At 49.6% G+C, this 24,627-nt stretch overlaps 1 protein-coding gene across 1 annotated transcript in view; it reads left to right on the top strand.

The window, feature by feature from the left end:
- Positions 1-24,627, top strand: part of ACRBP (acrosin binding protein) — a 41,480-nt gene that overhangs the window by 9,842 nt on the left and 7,011 nt on the right. The window contains exons 3-5 of the mRNA XM_074983602.1: positions 8,471-8,565; positions 12,866-12,989; positions 15,023-15,476. Coding sequence (XP_074839703.1) covers positions 8,471-8,565; positions 12,866-12,989; positions 15,023-15,476 — 673 coding nt within the window. The remainder of the gene's footprint in view (positions 1-8,470; positions 8,566-12,865; positions 12,990-15,022; positions 15,477-24,627) is intronic.

Genomic DNA, 24,627 nt, shown 5'->3' with positions numbered 1-24,627 from the left:
ACTGCTTGTGCTTGCCTTCCTTTGGAGATTGAGGTCTTATTTCTTGTCTTAGTCTGTCTTTGTTTTGCATGTGGTAAATGTCTTCCACTATTTTTTAATACTTTACATTTTTGTAGCTTTCTTTTATTTTTGGGGAGATGGGGGTCTTTACTGCTGCAGCAGATGTTAAAAGCCTGATTAAATTCCAGCTCAAGACTGTTGAGGCATATGTGTTTGGGCCGTCTTTCTTGGGTGCTTAAACTTACATGATTTCTAACAATTTTACCTGCAATTGAGCAAAATGTGCATGACGAAACTAACTAACGGGGCAGCCTGGCTGCATACTGGTCCATAGTTTTAGTTTTATTTTGATCTTATGTAATGAAAATGTACCTTTCATATTTAATATTTATTTTAGGCATGTGATATTTCCCCAAAGCATTTAGGAAGGATTTTGGCAAAGCATCTCTATGTTCTCTTCCTGCATCTGCTAGCAGTAAATGCTGACAAATTCAGATCCTGTCTGTGTGGGATATTTTTACTAGTATAATTATACCACTATAGATAGTTATACGGATATAACTCATGGTGTGGATACTGTTATCCCAGAACAAGACTGACATTCTTTGGTTTAGTTTATGCCATTTCCAGAATGACATAAGTGTTAAGTGGGAAGCTCCCAAGGTTAGAGAAGGGGTCCCAGGTCCCAGGCATGTGTCTCCGTACGAACACTCGACTCTGCTGAGATGTATGTGTTAGCTCCCGGAACAAGCACCACACTTAAGAATAGAACAACATTTTTATCCTAGGCTGTGCCTACACTTGCAATTGATTGATCAAACTTTTGCCATTCACAGATGCTTAGGAAAAAAAACCCTGAACCACAGAAGGTTTGTCACACAGCACACGCAGCTGTAACACGTGGGGGCTTGAAGTATGTTTGCCTGCAAAAGTATCAACAAACAGCATTCACATGCAGCAGCTTTTAGTTACAGGGCTGTGTCAACACAGCCTTGTTGCTAACAGCTGTGTAGTGTAGACATAGCTAAGTCAGACAAAGCCAGGAGCAGCCCCAGCTCAAGCACTCTAGCAGGGTCTACTCTGCTCCATGCCAAGGCAACCCCTTCCTCAGTTGGCACGCCCCATGCTCTCTGGCCTGGTGCTGGCTGGTGTGCATGGTGAGCTCAGGGTGGGGTGTGGTTCATGCATTCTCAGCTGTCAGCTCAGCTCCAGGCTGAGAGTTTACCGGAATCCCCTTTTGCAAGCAGCTGACTCTCCTCCACCTCCCTCCTCACTTAGGTAAAGTTACCATATTTCACCTTCCAAGAAGGAGGACACCCCTGCAAGCGAGTGCATCTGTATCAGCATCTGCCAATTCACATGGTGTTAATGTGCTACATCTACTATAACGTGTCAATACCCCGTGAGTTGGTAGATACTGATACAGATGCACTCGCTTGCAGGGGTGTCCTCTTTTCCATACGGTAACCCTGCCACTCTCAGAGCACTTCTTCTTTCTTTGTTTTCTTTTTGGATTTCCCAGGCTGGTCTCTGCCACCCCTGCCTCCACCCCCACCCCACCCCAAAGCCTCCAGGGTCAGAGCTCCTGCTGTGTGTTTGGCTGGAGGGGGAGCATCAGTCGGTCAGTTGCTATGTGCGGAGTAGCTGTGGCTGGGAGCAGGGAAAAGGAAAGAAAGGAGAGGGAAGGTGAAGGTGGTCTCTCAACAGCTTTTCAAGAGAAATTGAATCATAGAATCCTAGGGCTGGAAGGGACCTCAGGAGGTCATCGAGTCCAGCCCCCTGCCCAAAGCAGGATCAACCCCAACTAAATCATCCCACTCAGGACTTTGTCAAGCTGGAACTTAAAAACCTCGAGGGATGGAGAATCCACCACCGCTCTAGGTAAAAGTCTCTCTTTTTCTGCAATAACGGGTACCCGTGTGAAGTCATATGCTGCTCCAAGGACTCCTTCAGTCTGCGTAGACTATGGATCGCGCCCTTCATAACTCCATCAAAGATCATCATTTGCAGCGTTGACTGTGACTGTGAAGGCCCACACGCGAGTGACAGTCCTTGCTGCATCTGCTGCATATGTAGTGTGTGTCTGGCAGGTCCTTGCTGTCCTTTCTACAGGCTCGCTTCTCCTCTGCCAGCTGTCTGACCTTCATCTCGCCCTTCTGAAGGCCCTTGTGAAGTTCCTGCTTCCAGTTGCTGCGGTCGTCTGCCAGCTCCTCCCAACTATCTGGGTCAATGTTTACCTCTTTGAGGTCCCTCTTACGGACGTCTTTGTAGCGCAATTGGGGGCGTCCAGGAGGTCTTTTGCCAGAGGCGAGCTCGCCATACAGGATGTCTTTTGGGATCCTTCCATCATTCATCCTGTGGACGTGGCCAAGCCAGCGGAGCCGCCACTGCCTGAGGAGGGTGTGCATGGTTGGAATTCCAGCTTGCTTGAGGACGGCGTTGTTGGGCACTCTGTCCTTCCATGATATCCCAAGAATGCGCCTGAGGCAGCGCAAGTGGAAGACATTCAGCCTCTTTTCCTGATGGGCATACAAGGTCCAAGACTCACTGCCGTAAAGGAGGGTGCTGAGGATGCAGGCTCTGTAGACTTGCATTTTGGTGTGAGTGTACAGCTTGTTGTTGTTCCACACTCTCTTGCTAAGTCTGAACAGAGTTGTGGCTGCTTTTCCAATCCTCCTGTTCAGCTCAGACTCCAGCGACAGGGTGTCGGTGATGGTGAACCCCAGGTAAGTAAACTCTTGGACAACCTCTAGCATGTCATTGTCAATGCTGATTGATGGAGGTTCAGCAATGTCCTGACCAAGTACGTTTGTCTTCTCTAGGCTGATGGCAAGCCCGAAGTCCTTACGTGCTTTGGAGAACTGATCCAGCAGTTTTTGCAGCTGGCCTTCTATGTGTCACTACAGCAGCGTCGTCTGCCAACAGCACGTCTCTAATGAGCACTTCCCACACCTTAGACTTAGCCTTCAGCCTTGCAGGATTAAACAGTTTCCCATCAGATCTTGTGTGCAAAAAGATGCCCTCTGTTGGGGATCCAAAGGCCTGCGTCAGGAGGAGTGCGAAGAAGATCCTGAACAATGTTGGAGCAAGGATGCATCCTTGTTTGACACCACTCCTGATGCTGAAGGCATCCAATGATGTGCAATTATATTGGATGGTTCCTCTCGTGTCTTCGTGGAAAGATTGAATCATCCTGAGTAGCCATTGTGGACAGCCTATCTTGTGGAGCAATTTAAATAGTCCATCCCTACTGACTGAGTCGAAAGCCTTGGTCAGGTCGATGATGGCGACATAGACTACGTCTACACTAGCCAAAAACTTCTAAATGGCCATGCAAATGGCCATTTCAAAGCTTACTAATGAAGCACTGAAATACATATTCAGCGCCTCATTAGCATGCGGGCGGCTGTGGCACTTTGAAATTGACGCAGCTCACCGCCGCGCGGCTCGTCCCGATGGGGCTCCTTTTCGAAAGGACCCCGCCTACTTCTAAGTCCCCTTATACCTATGAGCAGATGGGAATAAGGGAACTTCGAAGTAGGCGGGGTCCTTTCAAAAAGGAGCCCTATCTGGATGAGCTGTCCGGCGGCGAGCCGCGTCAATTTCGAAGTGCCACGGCCGCCCGCATGCTAATGAGGCGCTGAATATGTATTTCAGCGCTTCATTAGTAAACTTCAAAATGGCCATTTGCATGGCCATTTCGAAGTTTTTGGCTAGTGTAGACACGGCCATAGAGTGGCTTCCTCTGCTCCCTGCATTTCTCCTGCAGCTGCCTCAGGGAGAAGATCATGTCAATGGTAGATCTCTCAGCGCGGAATCTGCACTGGGATTCAGGATACACCCTCTCAGCGAGCTTCTGGAGTCTGCCGAGGATGACACGAGCGAACAATTTACCAGTGATACATAGGAGGGAGATTCCACGGTAATTGTTGCAGTCACTTCTGTCTCCTTTGTTCTTTTACAAGATTATAATGTTGGCGTCCCACATATCCTGTGGAACCTCACCCTTTCTCCAGCACAGGCACAACAGCTCATGTAGGGGTTCGAGGAGTGTGTCCAAGGCACACATGATTACCTCTGGTGGTACACCATCCTGGCCTGGGGCCTTTCCTACTGCAGTGCTGTCAGTAGCTTTCTTCAATTTGACCACAGTTGGTTCCTGGTCCAGCTCGTCCATGACCGACAGGAGCTTGATGGCATTGAGGGCTGTATCAACCACAGCGTTCTCGCATGAGTACAGCTCAGAGTAGTGCTCGACCCAGCCCTCCATCCGTTTGGCTTTGTCAGTGATGACTTCACCAGATTTGGATTTCAGAGGTGCCGTCTTGTTCTGGATGGGTCCCATTGCCTTCTTTATGCCCTCATACACTCCCCTGAGATGACCAGAGTCAGCACAGGTCTGGATGCTGCTGCATAGCTTAAGCCAGTAGCTGTTGGCACAGTGCCTGGCTATCTGCTCTACTATTTTTCTGGCTATTCTGGGTGCTTGCTGGGTACTCTGACTCGGTGAGCGTTTGTACTCCAGGAGTGCAGCGCGCTTCTTTTCGATGACTGAAATCATCTCAGCGGAGTTAGCTTCGAACCAGTCGTTTGTGTTTCCAGCTCTTCTTCCAAACGCCGACAAGGCCGTAGTGTAGATTGTGTCCCTCACATGCTGCCATCTGGATGTTGCATCAGCACCCCCAGGGCTGCTGTGCAGATTCTCCTCAAGGGTCACTCTGAACATTTCGGCTTTTTCCGCGTTTGCCGTCTTTCTGGCATCAGTGCGGGGCCTTCCAGTTGGTTTAGAATGGTGCAGCTTCTTGGGCCTCAGCTTGAACTTGGAGCAGACAAGCGAATGATCTGTATTGCAGTCGGCACTATGGTAGCTGCGTGTCAGGAGGACATTTTTGAGGTTGTCGCGTCTGGTGATGACCAAGTCTAATTGGTGCCAGTGTTTGGAGTGTGGGTGTCTCCATGACACTCTGTGCTGTGGCTTGGTTTGGAAAAATGTGTTTGTGATGCACAGATTGTGGTACGTGCAAAGTTCGAGGAGACGCTGTCCGTTGTCATTCATTTTTCCCACACCGAAGTGACCTAGGCAAGAGGGCCATGAGTCACGATCAAGATGAAGTCTTATGCTGCTATAACTATGTAATCAGAGCAGTCAGTTTCCCTGCAGGGCAGCCCTAAGAAGTAGCCCTCACCCACTGTTTTATTTAGAGGTGACTGGTGAGGGAGGCCCAGGAGGGGCACCAGCCATGTGCTGTTCCCAAGCCCAGGGAAGGGCCCTGCCCCGCCTCTGTTCCACCCCCACCTGCCTCTTCCTCTGGCAGCACCAAGCCACTTCCAGTGAGTGCGGGGGGGAGTCCTGCCCCCCCCACCCCCCGGACACATGGAAACGGCGCGGTGCTGCTGGAGGAACTGGCAGGGTGGGGAGTCCCTCCCCTGGAGACGGGCGGCCCTTAGCAGCGTGAGTTAGGGCAAGGCGGCTCTTGCTCACATGGATCTCAGGCGGCACCACTCCCAGGAGGGGGCGAGACTCCCCTCAGACTCACTGTTATCCATACGGTGTTGGTGCCACCTTGCGGCGCTTTCCCCACCGTAGCACTGACCACGTGCGCAGGGGCGAGGGCACGTTCCTGCTGGGGTGCACGCGGCCCTTTGTGCGTCTCCCGTTTGTCACCCCGGCTTTATTAAAGCCTTGGCTACACTACAGGGTTACGCTGACTTGCATTACACCAGCGGTCACAAGCTGCGTTAATTGCATCAGTTGTACACGTCCACACAATGCTCCTTGTCCACAGTTGGAGCTCTTGCAACTTGCCACCTTCCCTCACCCTCTGCCTCTGGGAGCCCCAGGCACAGATAGCAGTGCATCAAAGGGTAATGCTCACTGTCCCATGATGCAGTTCTTTCTGTGCCAGCATTCCATGGGCTTCCGACTTCGTTTTCTGCAGTTTTTCCACGGTCCTTGTCATGGGCGGCAGGTATAAGAGGGAAGGGAAGGCAAGGCATGCCCTGGGTCTTGGTACTCAACCTCTCCCCTCTTCCTATGCCTGTTCTGACCACTGCTGCAGGCTCCCACAGCAGGCAGCCTGGTGAATCTTCCTCCAGAGGGGATCTAGCAGCTGAAAAGTGAAAATGCTTCCAGCTTGCCAGCCCTGTTAGCATAACACTGAACCTGTGAAAGAGCCCTTGAGTGGTTATGGAGCCATTAACAGGCATGTGCCAGCCCAGAGGTATATACTGCCCGTTTCTGAATGTATTGACTAAGCCAGTTGTGCATTACTGTGATATGTTCATAGGACCTTAGTTTAAAATTCACTTTAAATATTTCATTAGTTTGTTGATGATGGTTATACAATCACATATCTAAAAAAAATCCTTGCATAGGTTTTTTAGATGCACAATCTGAGTGTTCAGCTTTAGTCTTAAATGTTTGGATTTGCATTGGATTTGCATACAGTTTTTTAAGCAATTTCTTTCCATTTTAATTTAATTATGATGGTACAAAAACTTGCTTCCAAAGTTTCCTGTTCTTTCTGTCCATCCCATCTGTAACGTCTCCCTTCATCCTCCCTCACTGAAGAGAATTCTTAAAGGGACAACATCCCTTTCTGCCAGGTAGCTAGACAAATGAGTTTCCCTTCCTTTACTTCTGACTATTTGATGAAATAGTTTTAAGAGAGCCCTTCACCAAAACCAGTGCTTCAGTAGGATATAAAATTCTTTGTTAACCTAAAATTTTTGAAAACATATTTTCAGCACAAACCTATGGTAAAATTTCGTTCAAATGTCTATTATGGAGATTACACATAATAAATTAGTGTCCCTTTTTTTACACATAATAAATTAGCGTCCCTTTTTTCTAAAAGCAATGAACTTTGTTATGAACACAATGAGACTTTTTGACTGATTAATTTAAAATAATGTCTTTGTTTCAGGGTGTGAAGTATATAGTAATCTGGAATGATTATGATGGCCTGAGTATACATAAAATAATCTTAGCAATAGTGGTTAAGCAAATGGAAAACAGAAGAGTCGCATCATCGTCTTCATATTCCATAACACTTAACGCTGTATTCAGCAGGACAGCTGCCGTACCCTTGTTACAAACTTTTTGCAGATAAACCTGACGTACTGCAAGGTATAAAATATAACCCCTGTGACTGACATTTTTTCCTCCTGAGTGTAGTGCTTGTAATGAGATACCGTCTTCATGTCGTCTTCACAATCTGGCATTGCAGTGGAAAACATGCTTCATTTTCTTTAAAAAGAAATTTTACAAGAGTTTGTTTTCTTCCCCCCAGATGCCATTTGCTACTTTGGGTTCAGGGATTTGGCTGGAAAGGGTGAGCAGAGAGAAAAGCAGGGCAGTGGGAAGGGGCAGAGCATGTCTGGAGCAGGGGTGGAGTATGGGTAGGGCCACAGGCTGGGCAGTTTACCTCCGCAAGCAGCACCTTCACCCACTGCCCCTGGTCCTTGTAAACCATGTGCCTGCCATCTCTGCCTGCCTGACAGCATGGCCCCTACACTGCTCTCCAGTACAGTGACGAGTGCTATGAACACAGGGTGGCTAGTCCTGCAGTATTTCATGAGCTGCAAAATGGAGAATGGATGAAAGGTGTCTGTCCTGCTGTCTTCCATGGGCACAAAATTTCAGTATTGCTGCTGGCATTTGTGGGTTGGCTGCACACGGTGGACCTCAGTACTGGGCTCAGGAGACAAGCAGCGCTGTGTGGTGGGATCACGTCATGATGTACATCCAGGGTGATGAGCAGTGGCTGCAGAACTTTCAGCTGTGCAACTCCACCTCCCTGGAATTGTGCCTAGAGCTCACCCCAGCTCTGCAGGGCGAGGAGACCAGAATAACCGTTGTCCCCAGTGCTGAAAAGTGAGAGGCTGGGCTGGAGCACAGCACACCCCCCGCACGCCACAGACGGGGGCTGCTGTAGCCAGGCTGGAGTGCCCCAGCACGTGGTGCATCAGGGCCTGGGGCTGCTCTGGGAGCACTGGAGCACCCCAACACCTGCAGCAGTGATGTGGTCAGAGAAGCTCCAGCCAGGCTGGAGCAGCGCAGGTCTCTGGCACGCTGTGGGTGGGGGTGGGGGCTGGACAGAGGGGGCGGCTGGGGAGGCTGCTTCATCCCAGCTGGGCTGAAGCGGCCTGGCCGGCCACGCACATAACCCCACCCGTAAGCAGTTAACTGGTACATGGACCATTTAACCAGTTAACCAATTAATTGGGATTTCACCTCTCTAACAGGAGCATGTGTAGCAGGCAGGAGGCTGCCTGAGTATTAATGGCGCAGAGTGCTGCAGCTCAGCTCCAATGAGGTGCTTTGGGTCTCCATGTGCCCGCTCAGCATTTTCTTCCACACCAACCAAACAGGTGCCCTTGCGCTAAATCCAGTCCGTATGCCTGTGGCTTGGGGAGCAAGTTCCCTGGACCTTGTGACTGCTGACGCCCCTTCTCACCCTGTTTCTAGGCCCCATCTGTTCTGACCTCCCGGACGCCTCGTGGTTTCAAACCTTCTGCCAGTTTGCACAGTATCGCTGCTCCAATCGCAAGTTCTATGCCAAGGTGAGAGAGGGGAGGTTAGAACCGTGGCGGGATGGCTGGGAGGGGCATTAGCACAGTGAAATAAAGTTTTGGGGGATTATTGCAGTGGAAGGTGGGATTTTAGGGGGATTATTGCAGTGGATGGGTGGGGTTTTAGGGGGAGTATTGCAGCGAAGGGGTGGGCTTTCAGGGGCATTATTGCAGTGGAGGGGTGGGGTTTTAGGGAGAGTATTGCAATGGAAGGTGGGATTTTAGGGGGATTATTGCAGTGAAGGGGTTGGATTTTCAGGGGGGCATTGCAGCGAAGGGGTGAGGTTTTAGGGGGATTATTGCAGTGGAGGTTTGGGATTTTAGGGGGAGTATTGCAGCGAAGGGGTGGGGATTTAAGGGTAGTATTGCAATGGAAGGTGGGATTTTAGGGGGATTATTGCAGTGGAGGGGTGGGATTTTAGGGGGAGTATTGCAGCGAAGGGGTGGGGTGTTGGGGGGATTATTGCAGTGGAATGGTGGGGTTTTAAGGGTAGTATTGCAATGGAAGGTGGGATTTTAGAGGGATTATTGCAATGGAGGGGTGGGATTTTAGGGGAAGTATTGCAGTGAAGGGGTGGGGTTTTTGGGGATTATTGCAATAGAGGGTGGGATTTTAGGGGGAGTATTGCAGCGAAGGGGTGGGGATTTAAGGGTAGTATTGCAATGGAAGGTGGGATTTTAGGGGGATTATTTCAGTGGAAGGTGGGGTTTTAGGGGATTATTGCAGTGGAGGGGTGGGATTTTAGGGTGGATTACTGCAGTGGAAGGTGGGGTTTTAGGGGATTATTGCAGTGGAGGGGAAGGTTTGGGGACCTGTTACTGGAGTGGGGGGAAGGGTAGTGGGGGAGTTATCTCAGTGGAGGGAAGGAGTTTAGAGGGGATTATTGCAGTGTGAAGTAGGGGAATCCATGGAATTGTTGCCGTGCTAAGGGATTATGACAGTGAAGGGGGAGAGGTCAGGGAGGATTATCGCCGTGGAGGAGAGGGATTTGAAAGAGATTAGGGGATTGTTGCAGGTGTACCATTGCATTGGAGAGGAAGGGGTGTTGGGGGCTAATCATGGTGCAGGAAACAGGTTTGAAGGGGAGTAGTGCAGTTTAGGAGAGATGTGTCAAGGGCACAACCAGAAAAGGAGCAGTTTTGTGGAGGTTATTACAATGGATGGGCGAGTTTGGGGGCAGATTATCATAGAGCAGGGGAGGGGTTTGGAGGGGATTAGAAGAGGGGATCATTGCAGGAGGGATTTTTATACTGGAGAGATGTGGTTTTCTGGGGATCATTGCACTGGAAGATGACAGTGTCTGCGGAGATTGTTGCAGTGAAGGGGAGGCTGTTGAGGACAGTATCTCAGTGGAGGGCAGGGGTTTCAACAGCGTTGTCACAGTGAAGGGATTGTTGCAGTGGAGGGAAGCCATTTCAGGGGGTATTTCAGTGGAGGGGTGAGTTTGGGGTGGATTGTCTCCGGGGAGGGCTGGGGTTTCAAAGAGATTATCCCAATGGAGGAGAGATGGTGCAGCGGTGGTCATTGTAATGGGAGGGAAGATGTGACATACCAAAGAGCTGTACTGGTGGGGGAAAGGGGCTTTGTCACCTCCGTCTCAACACCTGGGGTGCCCTTTACAAAGTCTTTCCACTGCAGCCTCCAGCCTGGACTGCTCACAGTCTTCAGCACGTAAATTACTCCCAGCTGTGTGTGTTGCAGACAGACAACCACCTGTTGGCTCTTACCAACCTGGGTCATACAACAGGGTGGCATCAACGCAGACCCAGACTTGTCCCCCTCAACCTCTATAATGTAATCCAAACCAAGGGAAATGTCAGTTATGTTCATATGATAAAAAAACCCAAAACCCTCTTGGCACATGTAAGAAAATAAGTCTGTAGAATGTAAAAATGTTATTAATTGGTATAGAAATGTGAATATAAATACATAAAAACAGGAACATATTTCAACATGTTTAATGAGATGGATGAGCCTTAAACCCAGCAGCCCGTCATGCTCTGCCTTCCTTACAAAACGTCATGTCCCCGCATGGGGGGCTGCCTCCCACTTGGCTCACCCCTGCTCTAGTGCACACATGCAAGTAGGGACATACCCAGCTGCAGAAAGACGTAGGCTGAAATTAGCTCTTCCTGGGAAGACTGAGCTAGGGAATTGCCCAGCAGTCAAGTACGAGCCCCTGCCTGGCATGCAAACCCAAAATCGTATTGGCTTGTGCTGCATTGAGAATGGTTTAGCGTGAGCTTATTAAATTCAGTGTGGAGGACGACATGCACAGCCCCTTCCCCCACCACCACCCGCCCCCAGTTATGAATTTCCTATACTGGTTTTAGAGAAACCAAAACCAAGTTTACTAATTACAAAACAGATTTTTAGTCAGTACAAGGGAGAGTAAACAGATCAAAGCACATTACAGAGCAAATAAAGCAAATGTGCACGCTCAGTTAACATACTAAGGAAACTGGTTACAAGTAGTAATCGCTCACACTAAACATTCTTTTAGGTATTTCTTTCACTGGCCAGACACCTTTTCCAGCCTGGGCTCAGCTCTTTTCTCCCGACTCCTTTTGTCTTGGTTTCTTAGATGCTTCCAGCAGTTATTCTGGTTGAGGAATGAGTGAAAAAATAATCTATGTTAACTCACTTCCCTGCCTTAAATAGGATTTACATCTGGCAGGAATCCTTTGTTTCTCAGTTTGATCCTCACCGCCCCTTAGCGGCAAAATACTAGCAGTTCCAGATGGAGACTGCACCAGGGGACAAGATCACACACCCCTGCAGCGTCAACGCAGCCAAGCGTCAAGGTTAGAGCGGCATCCCAGGAAGGTGGGAGATTAGCCGCTTCGAAGTCCTATCATTTCGCCTCATGCAGGGGTGGGGAACCCCTGGCCCACAACCGATCCGGCATGCAGCTTGCCTGGATCCACCCCCACATGCGCCTTCCCAGCATTTGGCCCACAGCGGGGTGGGGTGTGTGGGCTATAAGCCAGGGCCAGAGCTGTGCCACGGGCCCTGCCTGTAGGCAGTCAGCAGGAGCTCTGGGCTCTGCATACCAGTGGTACCTTAAGAGAGCACAGTGCTGCCTGGAGAGGCTTTTCTCCTGCTCTTCTGAGTGGTGAGAATTGGCCAGCAGTGGGGTGTTGGTGCCTGGGACTAGTGGGAGACCGAGAGCCACATGTGTTGTGCCAAGCAAGCACCCACCACCACCCAGACCCTGCATCCCCAGACCACTCCTACACCTCTCCTACTCACCCTCCTTCACCCGCACTTTGCTCCTGTGCCCCCTTCCTGCCCTAGGCCCCCCCCAGCTCCAACCCACTCATGCACCCCACTTCTACCAGATCCCCCACCCCCAGCCTGCTCCTGCGCCCTCCCTCCCACCCACACCCCAAGTGTGCTTCCTGGCAGCTCCCTCCCACACTGAACCCCCCATTTTGGCCCCACCCCCGAGCTTAAAGGGGCCCACAAAAATCTACTGGTCCTGGCTCCTCTCGGCTCTGCGGCTGGTGTGTGCGGAGAATGAGGGAGTGACTTTTTGGTTGTTTTTCAGTCGTGAGCCATGTAATTTATTTGTTTATGTATTGCTTCTCAGGTGTGTGGCCCCCCCCAGCTGATTTTTATGTGGGTCAGTGGCCCTGAACCCCCTCCCCCTGCCCTAATGGCCCATCCAGGCTGATTGTATTACCCCAGGTGTAAACACAGTTCGAATTGGTACATGGGCTATATTCCTACCTTTAGCTACAAAAATAATACATGCACAGCACTAGGATAACCATAGTACACGACAAGCTCTCCAGTGATACCCCACACCATCGGTCTTGCATAGAGCATTGCTTAGTTATGCCATGTTCATAGCCTAACAAGGGCTCTCTCAGAGTATGGGGTGGGCGGAGTGTCACCGGAAGCATTTGTACGGATAAGAGGAGTCGAGGGGCAGAAGTGTGGGGGCATAACTGCAGCGGGGCAGCCAGGGAGGTGGTGAGGATTAGTGCCGTGGAAGGGAAGGTTTTCGAGGGAATGGTTGCTGGAGAGAGGAGGGTTCCCAGCTGGGGAGAGGCGTTTCCGGGGGCGGATGCACTGTGAGGGAAGGGGGTTGAGAGAATTACCTCAGGGGAGGGGAGGGTGTCACAGCAGAGGTGCGACCATTTGTTAGGCTGACCTCTGTTGGGGGGTTATTGCAGTAGGGGAGGGTTCTCATTGGGCGGAATGCATTGGCAAGGAAGGTGTGGGCTGTGGGGGCGGGGGGTACCATGGGGGTCTAGAGAGTCACACTTCCTTGCCCCCATTCAGCGGATCCTGTGTCCTGATATGGCTACCCCAAAAGAACCCCGTGCCCAAGGAGAGGGATCTGAGCAGATGGGCTCCTGGGAAAAAAGCAACTGGTCTTCCCATGCTGGGTCCACTACCAAAACAGGTACCTGGGTGCTCGCTGAATTCTGTACCCGTGTCTGGTTCTTTCTCCATGTACCCACCTCATCCTGGCTCTCCCCCATGGCCCTCTCCTGTCCTGTGTCCTGACTCATTGAGAGCCTCTCTGCAGGCTTTGGGTGTGACAGGAGGGGAGGGAACATGTGTGAATGCTGCGGGCCTCGCAGATGTGCGTGGTGGAGCAGGCCAGCATGTCACGCACTGGATGTAGGAGTGTGACTCCCTGGCACAGAGAGAGAGAGAGTAGTGAGTGAGAGAGGGAGAGAGAGAGTGTGTGTAAAACCCACACACCTACTGGGTGTGGTTCATGGTCCCATATAACGGCGCTTAGACCACTTACAGAGGGAAAGAACAAGTCTCCTCGGTAGCCTTAGCGCCACCTGGCTTTTAGCTCAAACTATAGATGCTCCATGCACTAAGCTCCAGAGGTCTCAAGTTCAAGGCCACCTGTGGGTGGTTACACGTGCGGTGTGCGAACACGTGGGTGGGCATGCAAGTAACATGAGGCAGTTGTGGTGGGTTGGGACAAATTCGTACGGCACCTGATGAGCTGAGATACCGCCGGGTCAGCCTATTCTGCCAGTCTTTACCTGGTCTTGCCGGGCCAGACTCATGAGCCTCTTCCAGCCAAGCACACAGGCAAGGCCACACCCATCTGCAGAGCACTGCAGACACTGAGATAGTTCTGGGAAGATTCAGTTTAAGGGATTTACCACAGCCCCAGGTGTTCACCTCCTGTGGAGTACAAATGGCATTTGCCTGCTTCTTTAATGTGGAGGAAGGCAGGCACAACTGGTTGCCCTCTGCCAGTCAGAAATTACATAAAGCGGATTCCAGTGTAACCAGAGATAAGTTTATTAACTACAAAAGGTGGATCTGAAGCGGTTAAAGAGACAGTAAACAGAGCGGAGTAGATTACTGATCATCCAGTGCACGCAAACTAAGCTTGATTCACTAAAGAAATTGGTTACAAATAATAATTCCTCACCCTAGATATTGTTTTGAGTAGAATCGTTCACGGGCCAGACACCTTCTTAACCTGGGTCCAGCACTTCTCTCCTCCCCATCCCCAAATCGGTTTGAGTCCTTTTGTTTCCAGCCCTTTCCAAGCATCTCTTTGGGTGGAGAGGCTGAGGAAAAGCAAACTGAAAACCTTGATTGTTCTCTTCCTCCGTTTCATATAGGATTTCCATGTGGCAGGAATCCTTTCTTTGATTTCCCCCGACCTCACAGCAGCAAAGTTCAGCAGTCCAACATGGCGTTGAGTGTCAGGTGACCAGGTCACTTGACTCTGTAGCATCACGAGGTCCAGGAATCAGAAGCAGCGTGGTGCATCCTCAGAAAGGCCAAGCCATTTCACAGCCCATTGTCCTCGCTGAATGGGCCATGAAGTGTTAGCAGTGGGCTTCACCCAAAGCCGCATAGTTGAAATACAGGTACACAGTCTAAGAGGCAGCCGAGTTAGTCTGTGTCTTCAAAAACAACAAGAAGTCCTGTGGCACCTTGTAAACTAACAGATATTTTGGAGCATAAGCTTTCGTGGGCAAAGACCCGCTTCGTCTCTGCCCACAAAAGCTTATGCTCCAAAAGTCTCTGTTAGTCTATAAGGTGCCACAGGACTTCTTGTTGTTTTTGAAGGTACCGTAGTCAGTATTCCCCACCTCAGATACCAAAATGGTGCATGCACATGAATAGGATAAACGTATTTAGTAACTCGTAACCTTTCCAGTGTTACGTTCCATGCGTTATCTTGCCCAAAGTACATCTCATATTTCACACCATGAGCAAGCTGTCGTAAAGAATATTGTGTGTAATGTCACAGAGGTGCTTGCAGCTCAGCAGCCAGTGAGGATGTGAGCGTTTGCTCGAAGCCAAGGGAGCATGAATGTGCACGAGGACCAGGTGGACAGGGTGTGTGCGTGTGCAGCGTGTGTTTATTTGTACAGATACGCTTCTAAGAAATAAGGCTGAGGCTCAGTCACTTCTTCAGTTTCTCTCCGTCTGCTCCTCCCCCGGCAGCGCTGGGCCAGGGCCACCCCAGACACATGAGTCAGGCTTCCCTGAGGCATCCTGACGTCCATCTCCACTCCAATGTCAACACCATTCTGAAATATGCGTACGCTGTCTCGGGCCAGGAACCAATGGCCAGGAAGCACATCTCAGACAAGCCGGTGGCCCAGAAAAGTCTCAAGCCTGGAAGAGGCCTGGAGCTGCCAGCCCCACTGCAAGTCCAGCCAGTGACAGTGACTTCTGAAACTTCCCTGTCAGCCAGGAGACCCAGAATCAAGACGGACAGGGCCACAGAGCAGCACATACAGAAGAGCATCCAGCAGCTGATCAGCTCAGCGCTCTCCTTGGAGGGCTCTCCGGAGGTGGAGACCACTCAGATCCCCGCAAGCGCTGCCCCAGACTGGGAGGGCTCATTCAGCAGTGCCCAGGAAAAAGGGACTCCGGATGCGAGCCGCAGTGGCAGGTAAGGTAAAGAACAGCTCACAGGTGAGGCAAAGCAGGGGTGGGAGCCGACCGCAAACACACCACATTATGCACACACACCGTGAGATACGCACACTCTGCACGCATGTGCTCACACGTGGGTATTCCTACGCTGCAGCTAGTAGAGGGGATTCCCAGCATGGGGGACTGGGCAGACCCATACTAGCTCTGATTGGGGTATCAGCAGCCATGTAGATGCTGTGGTGCGAGTGGTGGGAGCAGCTAGCTTCCCAAGTCCATGCCCCGCATTGCAGACAAGTACACTCGCACCGCCGTGGCTTCACTCTGTCATTAGCATCATAGCCGGATCACAGCTGACGCGGGTGTGTCCCTCAAACTAGGAATTGTACCCTCCAGTTCCAGCGTAGACACTCCTAGCGAGTGCCTCACAGACACGTGTCCAGAAAGGTCCCCCCCACCCTCTCCAGTCACACACACACAGTCACAAGTGCAAGCAAAGAGCTCCTCACAAATATGCCCCTCCCCGGGTCACAAACATGCCCCCACACACACCCTCCCACGCTGTTGTGAACAGTGAGCGTCCCACAACCCCGCACACACACCGTCATGCGTGTGCACCGAGTGTCCCACAACCCCGCACATACACCCTGTCATGTGCGTGACCTATGGGTGTCCCACAACCCCCCACGCACACCCTGTCATGCGTGTGCACCATGAGCATCCCACAGCCCTGCACACACCCTGTCATGCATGTGAACTGTGAGTGTCCCACAACCCCTCCATGGCGCACACACACACAGTATCATGTGGTGAGCTTACTCACACATACAGATCAGTGATTCAGTTCAGTTCCATGAGACCTGACTGGCAGAACAAGCCGTACATGGGTGGTCCAAGTGCAAAAAAGAGACAGTCTGAAGCCAGTCAGTAGAGCCCTGCACAGTTACAAAAATGTGCATTTGCTTCAAGCCATGATTGCAAAAAATTATCTGTGGACTTGCCTGGCTCAGTGCCTCCTGGCCAAGGCTCTGAGGCACCCTCTCCACCCTGACTGGAGCCCGTTTCTGTGTGCATTTATTATTTCTGTTTGTTCCTGGTTTAGTGGCAAGTTGCTACATCTTGTGCTGCTATCTTCATCATGACTCTCCTTTCTCTCTAGGTCAGGCGCTGGTTTTCCTTATCGCTTTTTGATGAGAAGTCTGTTCTTGTTCCTGGCCATTGGTGGAAATATCTTTCTTGCATTTCCCCTCCTGGGGGGAGGGCACTGGAGTGGCAGGATCCTCTCTGTCTCAGTGGTTCCTCGCCCATGGGCTGTGCTGTCACTTCCTCTCTAGGTTTAGACTCTGCTTTGCACCTGGCCGTTTCCACAGCTACCTTACGATCACTGACTCTGATTTGGTGAGAGTTTGCATTTGTGGGGCACATTTCACACTGGTGAGGCTCACATACTCTTTCTGTGCAGGGGCCTGTAGCAGTTTAGCTTGTTCCCCGTTTCTTGTTTCTTTTCTCCTAGTGACTCATATGTCAGTATTGTAGGTGGCACTCTAGGCCTTCTCAGTTTTGACTAGACCTATGCGCCCCACTGCTCGGGGAGCTGGGGCGCCCACACACATAAGTGGATCATGTTTTCATTTGGATTTACCTTTGGGTCCTTGCATGTTTGGTGGACGAGGGAGTTTTTGCTGCTTTGGCTGAAGAAGCAGCAGGTCAATAAGCGCCTCAGTATCCTGGTCGGTAGGGAGGCGGGGCTGATCCGGCTGTAGGAGCAAACGAGGTGGTTGCCTCGGGTGCCAGGCTTTAAGGGGCAGTGAATTAGATGGAAGTGATTTTTCTTTATCTAGAATATTCCTGTGTTCTCACTTGTAAAGGAAAGGGAGAGGCCAGAGCAGGAGCAGGAAGAGGCAGGGCAGGGCGGAGCAAGTGCGGGGCTTGGGGGAAGTGGCGGAGTGGGAGTGGGGCAGGGTAGGATGAGGTGAGGTGGGAGCGGGGCCTAGGGTGGAAGCTGGGGTTGCTCCAGGCCCTGCTCCCCCTAGTGACAGCCCTGTTTGGCAGCGATGATTTTATGTTTTCTTCCAGGGCATTTAACATTTTTATCTACAGCATAGGGCCAACAAGCAATCCCCGTGGGATCCTGCTAGAAACACATGCGCTACAATGATCCCCATTTACAATTCTGTGTTGAGACCTATCAGTTAGCTTTTAACCATTTATTGTGTGTCTGATCGGTTTCATATCACTTTAGCTTTTCAATCAGAATTTCGTGCAGTACCAACGCAGAGACTTCACAGAATTCTATTCTGTCACCTCTGTTACCTTTATCAAGCTAATGTCTCGCCTTGAAGAAATATATAATGTTAGTCTGACAAGATCTGTTTTCCATAAGCCCATGCTAACTGGCATTAATTATATTAGCCAGCTTTAATCCTTTATTAATTGATTCCCATATCAACTGCTCCATTATCTTTTTTAAATATTGGTACCATATGACTCACAGACTTCAAGGTCAGAACAGACCATCATGATTATCTAAACTGGCATCCTGCACATTGCAGCCCTCAGAACCTCACCTACTCATTAGCTTTGTTCTAGTCTTCTGGTACTTTTTCAGGATTCCAAGACATACTAAAAATCAACATTAATTGTCCAGAAAGCCTCCCTAGCCAGCTCTTTTAAAACTCTTCAATGCAAGTTATCCAGGCTTGCTGCTTTTAAAAATGTCTAACTTTAGTGACTGCTATTTAATATCCTCCAGAGATACCAATGGGATGGAAAGAGTTTTGTCATATGATTTGACTGCATCATCTTTCTTTTTCCCAACTATAGAACAGAAATATTTATTGAATGCTTTTGCCTGGTCTGAATTATTATTGATAATTTTACCATTTCCATCTAGTAATGGACCAATACCATTGTTAAGACTCTTTTTGTTCCTAATATACTTTAAAAATGGCTTTTTATTGTCCTTAACCCTCCTGGTCACAGAATTTTCCTTTTGACTCTTTGCTTCCCTTATCAATTTGTACATCTCTGAGCTGCTGACATATTCATTACTGTTTGCAATGTTATTGTAACATTACAATGTTATTGTAGGCATGTTGGTCCCAGGATATGAGCAAGAGAAGGTGGGTGAAGTCAGATTTTTAATGAGCCAACTTCTGTCTGATTTTCTGATTTGTCAACCTTGATTACTATTTTTGGTTCTCTGTGCCTTAAATATTGAGTCTGTTCTGGTCTGGCTATGGTCTGAAGAAGTGGGTCTGTCCCACGAAAGCTCATCACCTAGTAAATTATTCTGTTAGTCTTTAAAGTGCTACTGGACTGCTTTTTTGTTTTGATATTACATAGACTAGCACGGCTTTCTCTCTGTAGCTAAATATAAATGTGGAAAAGATAAGAAATAAACACATATTGTAAGACACCATTCAAGGTGAAGTGGGAAGCTAACATGCCTACAGTTGTAGAACAAAGAGTTAATTGGTTATAAATTGTTTTAATGGGCAATAAATCCAATGCCTTTACTAAGTCCATGATTTTTGGTGTCTAGCAGAGTTATGAATTTAGTTTCCCAGGGTGGTCTTTTGAAAGTGTTATGCAGGATGAGGATGGATAGGTCACTATGGAGTGATTGCTTTGTGCAAGTGTTCAACCTCAGGTAATCTGGTGTTTTTGTCTTTTATCATTTTTCTCTGTGAGTTCATTTGAGAGTGTGGTGGTGATTGCCTTATTTCACCCATTATGCCAACCTGGCTCACTCTCAGACAAATGTATTAGAAATCACAGTTTTAAAGGTATATGATGCCACATATGACTACAGTAATTTTCCCACATTCATTAACTTCAGGTTCACGAATTCAATTATTCGCAAGCCCAGGTCTCCAGGGCCGGGAGGGCCAGCAGCCGGGACTTCAGGCAGGGAGTGCTGGTGGCTGCAGTTTCCCCATATTCCCCCAAGAGGGACACAAGCTGGACTTTCCCCGAATGAATGTTGAGACCTTATTGTATTGCAAGAAAATACATCATTTTGCAAAAGAATGCACTGACAGAAACAATCCCATGATGCACAAAGACGGGGAGTGCCAATGATGTAGCAGTGAATGGGGGTATGTGAAGGTTTTTTTTTTTTATAAATACCACATACCCTTTGTAGTAGGCGGAGGGCCTGAAACACAAGCATTTATATCAAAGGCCTGGTATGAGGCCTGAGCTAGTAGTGGTTGTAACTTTGCTGATATAAAGCAAAATCAAGCTCTGAGTAGAGCAGTGTTTCCCAATTTCATTTGGCCACGGAACCCTTTTAAACTCAAAAGAATTTTATGGAACCCCATTCCCAGGCTCTGCTCCCCCCCAGCCCTCAAACCCACCCCACCTCCAAGCTTTACCTGCCTCGGCTCCCAAGCCTGCACCCCTATCCCCAAGCTTTACCCCTTCATCCCACAAGCCTGTGCCCCCATCCTCAGACTTAACCCCTCTCTGCTCCAAACCCACCCACCCCCCATCCCCAGGATTAACCCACCTCAGCCCCACACAGGCCCCTGGGACTAACCCATCCATGGCACTGGATGGGGAGCCTATGCCAGGCAGCCACATGTGCCCAGCGGTAGGAAGGCTGGCATGGAGATGTTCCACTGGCAGGGATGAGCGGAGCCACAGCCACCAGAGGGTTGTGGCTGTTCAGGTAGCAGGGCTAGTGAGGGGCTTTCTGCAGCAACCTCCCCTGCTTCTCCTGAAATAATAGAACTAAATTCAGGTGGTTTAAGGGCTGGATCCCTCCCACCGTCCTGCCGGCCGTTAAACCAACTAAATTTAGTCCTGCTGTTTCACCACGGCGGGACAGGGAGCTGCCCACGAATTTTCTCACAGAATCTTTATTTTCCCTTCATGGAACCCCCAGGGTTCCACAGAACACCATTTGGGAAACATTGAGTTAGAGGAAGCCCCGCTCACCAAATTTGGCCAGAACAGGGCTGGTATTGTTGAAACACGCATGTCCAAGTAGTGCTAGGCACAAAAAGATATATCTAAATATATTTCAAAAAGATGTTACCAGAACACCTTGATACGAAACACATTCCCCAAAGATAATGGGACACACTGACTCATCTTAAAGATAAGGTCAGGTTGACAGCATATGGGAGGAGATGTGATCAAACCAACATTACAAGATGATGGGTAATAACCAGCCACACTGGGGGGGGGCAGGGACAGTACTAACTTGTTTGTAGTAGGGTATAAAAGTGTATCTCAAAAGGAGTGCCTTTGTCTGGCCTTAGGCAGGTGTGGGAAGTTCTATTGTTCACAGAGCTGGTCCACTGTTGTGTGCGTACATATATTAGTGGCCTAGGAGAGACCATGGGATACTAGTGCCTTGCTTTGTCTGATAGCAGTTCTTCCGGTCATTGAAGGGGCGGCTGTAGGTGCCATGCCAGCTGTCCATGCAGGGCAGGGGGAGAATGCAGAGGGAACACACACAGCATCGCAGGTAACCTGGTGTTTTCATCTTTTACCATCCAAACATGCAGACAAACATCTATCAGCATCTAACCACACCAGTCAGTTCACCTGCTGGAGATTATCCTGCCTGGCTGCACAGAGTTACAGCAAAACAGACTGTTTAAGGGAGAAACAAACAAGAAACAAAACAATGACAAAGACAAGACACCTGGAGGAAACAACATCAAAGGAATTCAATGGCTGGTCCACGGATTGGGAAGTAGGTACCTACCTGGTGCCATTCAGACTGGTGTGGTTTACTGTTCCCAAGGCAGACAACCTATGGTCAGAAGTGATCCCTTACGAATAAAGTCGATGGCTTTGGGAAGGAGGGACTGAGTGAGTAGCCAGCAGATGAAGGCTGGCAACCAGACTAATAGAGAGACACAGGCACTGCTGCAATGAGGTTGACTCTCCCTGACCAGAGAGAGGAACAAGCTGGACCTTATGCCTGGGTAAGGAAATATGTGCATCCCAGAATTCTTTGCTGTTAGGCCAGTCTCCGAAATGCTGTATTCCCTTGGGCAGTTAAATGCTGCTTGAGTTACCTGTTGTCACAGCTGCCTGGAGAAATAGGATTGAGAGGTTCCAAACCCAGTTGGCCCTGTTGTATGAACACTGGTGGTAAGCCATGGGCTGGCAGCCCAGAGATCCGGCCCCAGAGTGATTGGGCTGCTGGTAGCCACAAAGAGAGGTGAAGGAAGCCAGGCACGTCTGCAGAAGGATGAGTTCAAGAGAGACTGAGAAGAGTCTAAAGCATACTTCTCTCTTCACCACCGCCCGCTGCACCGAGGCTGTGAACGCAGAGGGAAAACTGGTTTGCAAAACTGAAACTTCAGGCATAGGAGTGCCAACCCACCAGGACTGGCCTGTTGTCCCCAGGGATTTAAGATTAATCTTTAATTTAAAATTATGTCATGTGATGAAATCTCTAGGAATACGTCCAATCCAAACTGGTAAGTCTCTGGCCCAGTTCTGACAGCCCCTTATGAAACTGACCCTGGCTCTTACTTGCAAGGCAAAGATTGCTGTAAAATTGGACATGATAAATCACTCACATTTCTGGAATCCTGAGAGGTTCCAAACCCAGCTAGTTAAATCTCTCCAATGGCACATTCATTTACTGCCTGGATGATTCACATTTGAAACACAGTAGGCCCTGTTTATCCAACCTTCTGTTTTCTGGCTCTTTGTATTAACCAAATGCTCGGGTCACACTGGTCCAGAAGCAGACAATTTCCCCTGTGACCACGAGATGGCACTGCTGTCTCACGCTTTCCCATACGTCGGCTTATTCCAATTTCAGATTATCCAGATATGGCTCCAGTCCCAAAGATACTCGGGATCCTTCTGTAATTGAAATGCCGCAGGTGCTGCAACAGAACCAATGGGCTTTTGCCAAGAACAGATGAGGCATCGCTTTAGAGCCCGCACCATTGGGGTGCTTTTACAGGCCTTGGATGCCTTCCCAGAGAATGGCACACAGAAATCAACTCTGGGTGGGAGCTGTTACGGGAGCGTGACACAGGGCAGCACTTCCATAGAAGAAGATACTTTTAAAAACAGACCAGCAAATTCATGGAGATGGGCATCTGAAAGAGCATCACATGGCTGGCAGATATGGGACCTGTATAAAAAATGGGAAACTCACTGATTCAGGCATGAACTGATCATTCCTCAGGAAAGTTCTACAATGCTTCTGTTATCATTGAACAGTGATTGAGGAGATCCTGCCAAAGGCAAAGGTCTTTTTGGTGCCAAGGATGATTTCTGGCCGGTAACACTGTGATGTCTTTCTGGACCCTTCTGGGCAGATCTAGATGGCTGTGAAGGCCATTTGGCTTTTCTCTAGCACCAGAAGTACACCGGAGATGTCAGCGTGAAGTACTAGAACAGGGTTTCCCAATTTTATCTGACCACGGAACCCTTCTAAACTTGAATGAATTTTGTGGAACCCCATTCCCAAGCTTTACCCACCTCAGTCCCCAAATCTGCACCCCATCCCCAAGCTTTACTCCATCCCACAAACCCACCCTACCTCCCATCCACAGGCATAACCCCTCTCAGCCTCAAACCTGCTCCCCCATCCCCAGACGTAACCCCCCTTGGCACCAAACCTGCCCCTCCATCCCCAGGATTAATCCACCTGTCACATGGCTGGACTTTTATATTGGGCTTGGAAACCATTTTATATGCCCAGGGTGGCTATTGGCCCCAAATATTGTGCTAGGAGTGCCATGTGAGGTGTCAAATGAAAGCTGATGATGCCCTGAATCCGTGTATGCTACTTGTGTGTCTGTGTCATGTCTGTAGGTAAAGTTATAGATTTCCAGCTCTGCAGCTGTGTGAGAAATGTTGCAGTGCTGAGGTTCACAATGGGAGGTGGGGCTCCACCCCAGCCGGGACAATAGACTGGGCAAATGCCCAGACATCCAACACCCATTTTGTGATGGTGGGGTTTCCCTACTGGGACTGCAACGAATGGGAACTCAGCACAGTGACCCACCTGGTCAGGTGGTAAGCCAAGGCCTAAGGAGAAGAATGGAATTTTCCCTCTGCATGTGAAAAGCTGTAAGGTGGGCCCTGGCCGGTACTTTCTTTGTTCTTCAGTGCTCATGAGTTAAGCCTGTGTGGACTGGGGGCCCATCCCTCAGAGGGATGATGTGGATTTAGCAGTGTCCCTCTCGGATCTTTTGTCTTGTGGTCTCCGAGGATCCATGTCCCAGCATGTGGACCCCAGCAGGCCAGATCTACAATGCTCTAGTGACTGAATCTATGTAATGTCAAATGAACTTTCAGAGACTTTCAAGAATCAGCAAATAACATCGCTGGCCAACATCAGTGGCTATGACTGATGCATGTGAAGTATTGCTTTAACAATTCTTCTCTCTAACCCTGTTCTTTCTTTCGCATTAATAAATCTTTAGATATTAGATCTAAAGAATTGGTGAGTATGTGGTTTGGATAAGATCCAAGTATATAATGACTGGGGCCTGAGGCTGGGCCCTTTGGGGTCTGGCAGAATCTGTGTCGTGTTGGGCGAAACAGGCTTAAGAGCCTCTCACCTTAAGTTGGGGGTTGTTGGTCTGGGCTGGTACAGCAGCTGAGAAGTCTGTGGGTTTGCTTGTGTGGCTTCTGGCTGGCCAGTGGGGCTGGCAGAAGTGCTGTGTAGGCTGGCTGGATGTGCCTTAGTGAGAAGGAAGTCCCTGCCTGGGGCTGTAAGTGGCCCCTCAGCCCCAAACTGCCCCGCCCCCGGGACTAACGCATCCATGGCACTGGCTGGGGAGCCTATGCCAGGCAGCCACATGCACCCAACAATGGGAAGGCTGGCGTGGAATTGTTGCGCTGGCCAGGGTGAGCCAAGCCACACATACTGGAGGGGTGTGGCCATTTAGGCAGCAGGGTGAGTAAGTGGCTCTCTGCAGCTCCCTGCCCTGCTGCTGCTGAAATAATGGAACTAAATTCAGTTGGTTTAATGGTTGGATCCTCCCACTGCCCTACTGGCCGCTAAACCAATTAAACTTAGTTCCAGGGAGGGCAGGGAGTCTCAGAGGAATTTTTTCATGGAACGTTTATTTTCACTTTGCAGAACCCCAGGGTTCCGCAGAACACCATCTGAGAAACACTGTGCTAGAAGGACTCGAAGGGCTTCATATAAATGCAGAGGACACCTTAGTGTG

Source organism: Carettochelys insculpta, chromosome 1 (genome assembly GCF_033958435.1).
Source record: "Carettochelys insculpta isolate YL-2023 chromosome 1, ASM3395843v1, whole genome shotgun sequence".
In the NCBI taxonomy this organism is placed as follows: domain Eukaryota; kingdom Metazoa; phylum Chordata; order Testudines; family Carettochelyidae; genus Carettochelys; species Carettochelys insculpta.
This window is presented reverse-complemented; position numbering and strand designations above follow the sequence as displayed.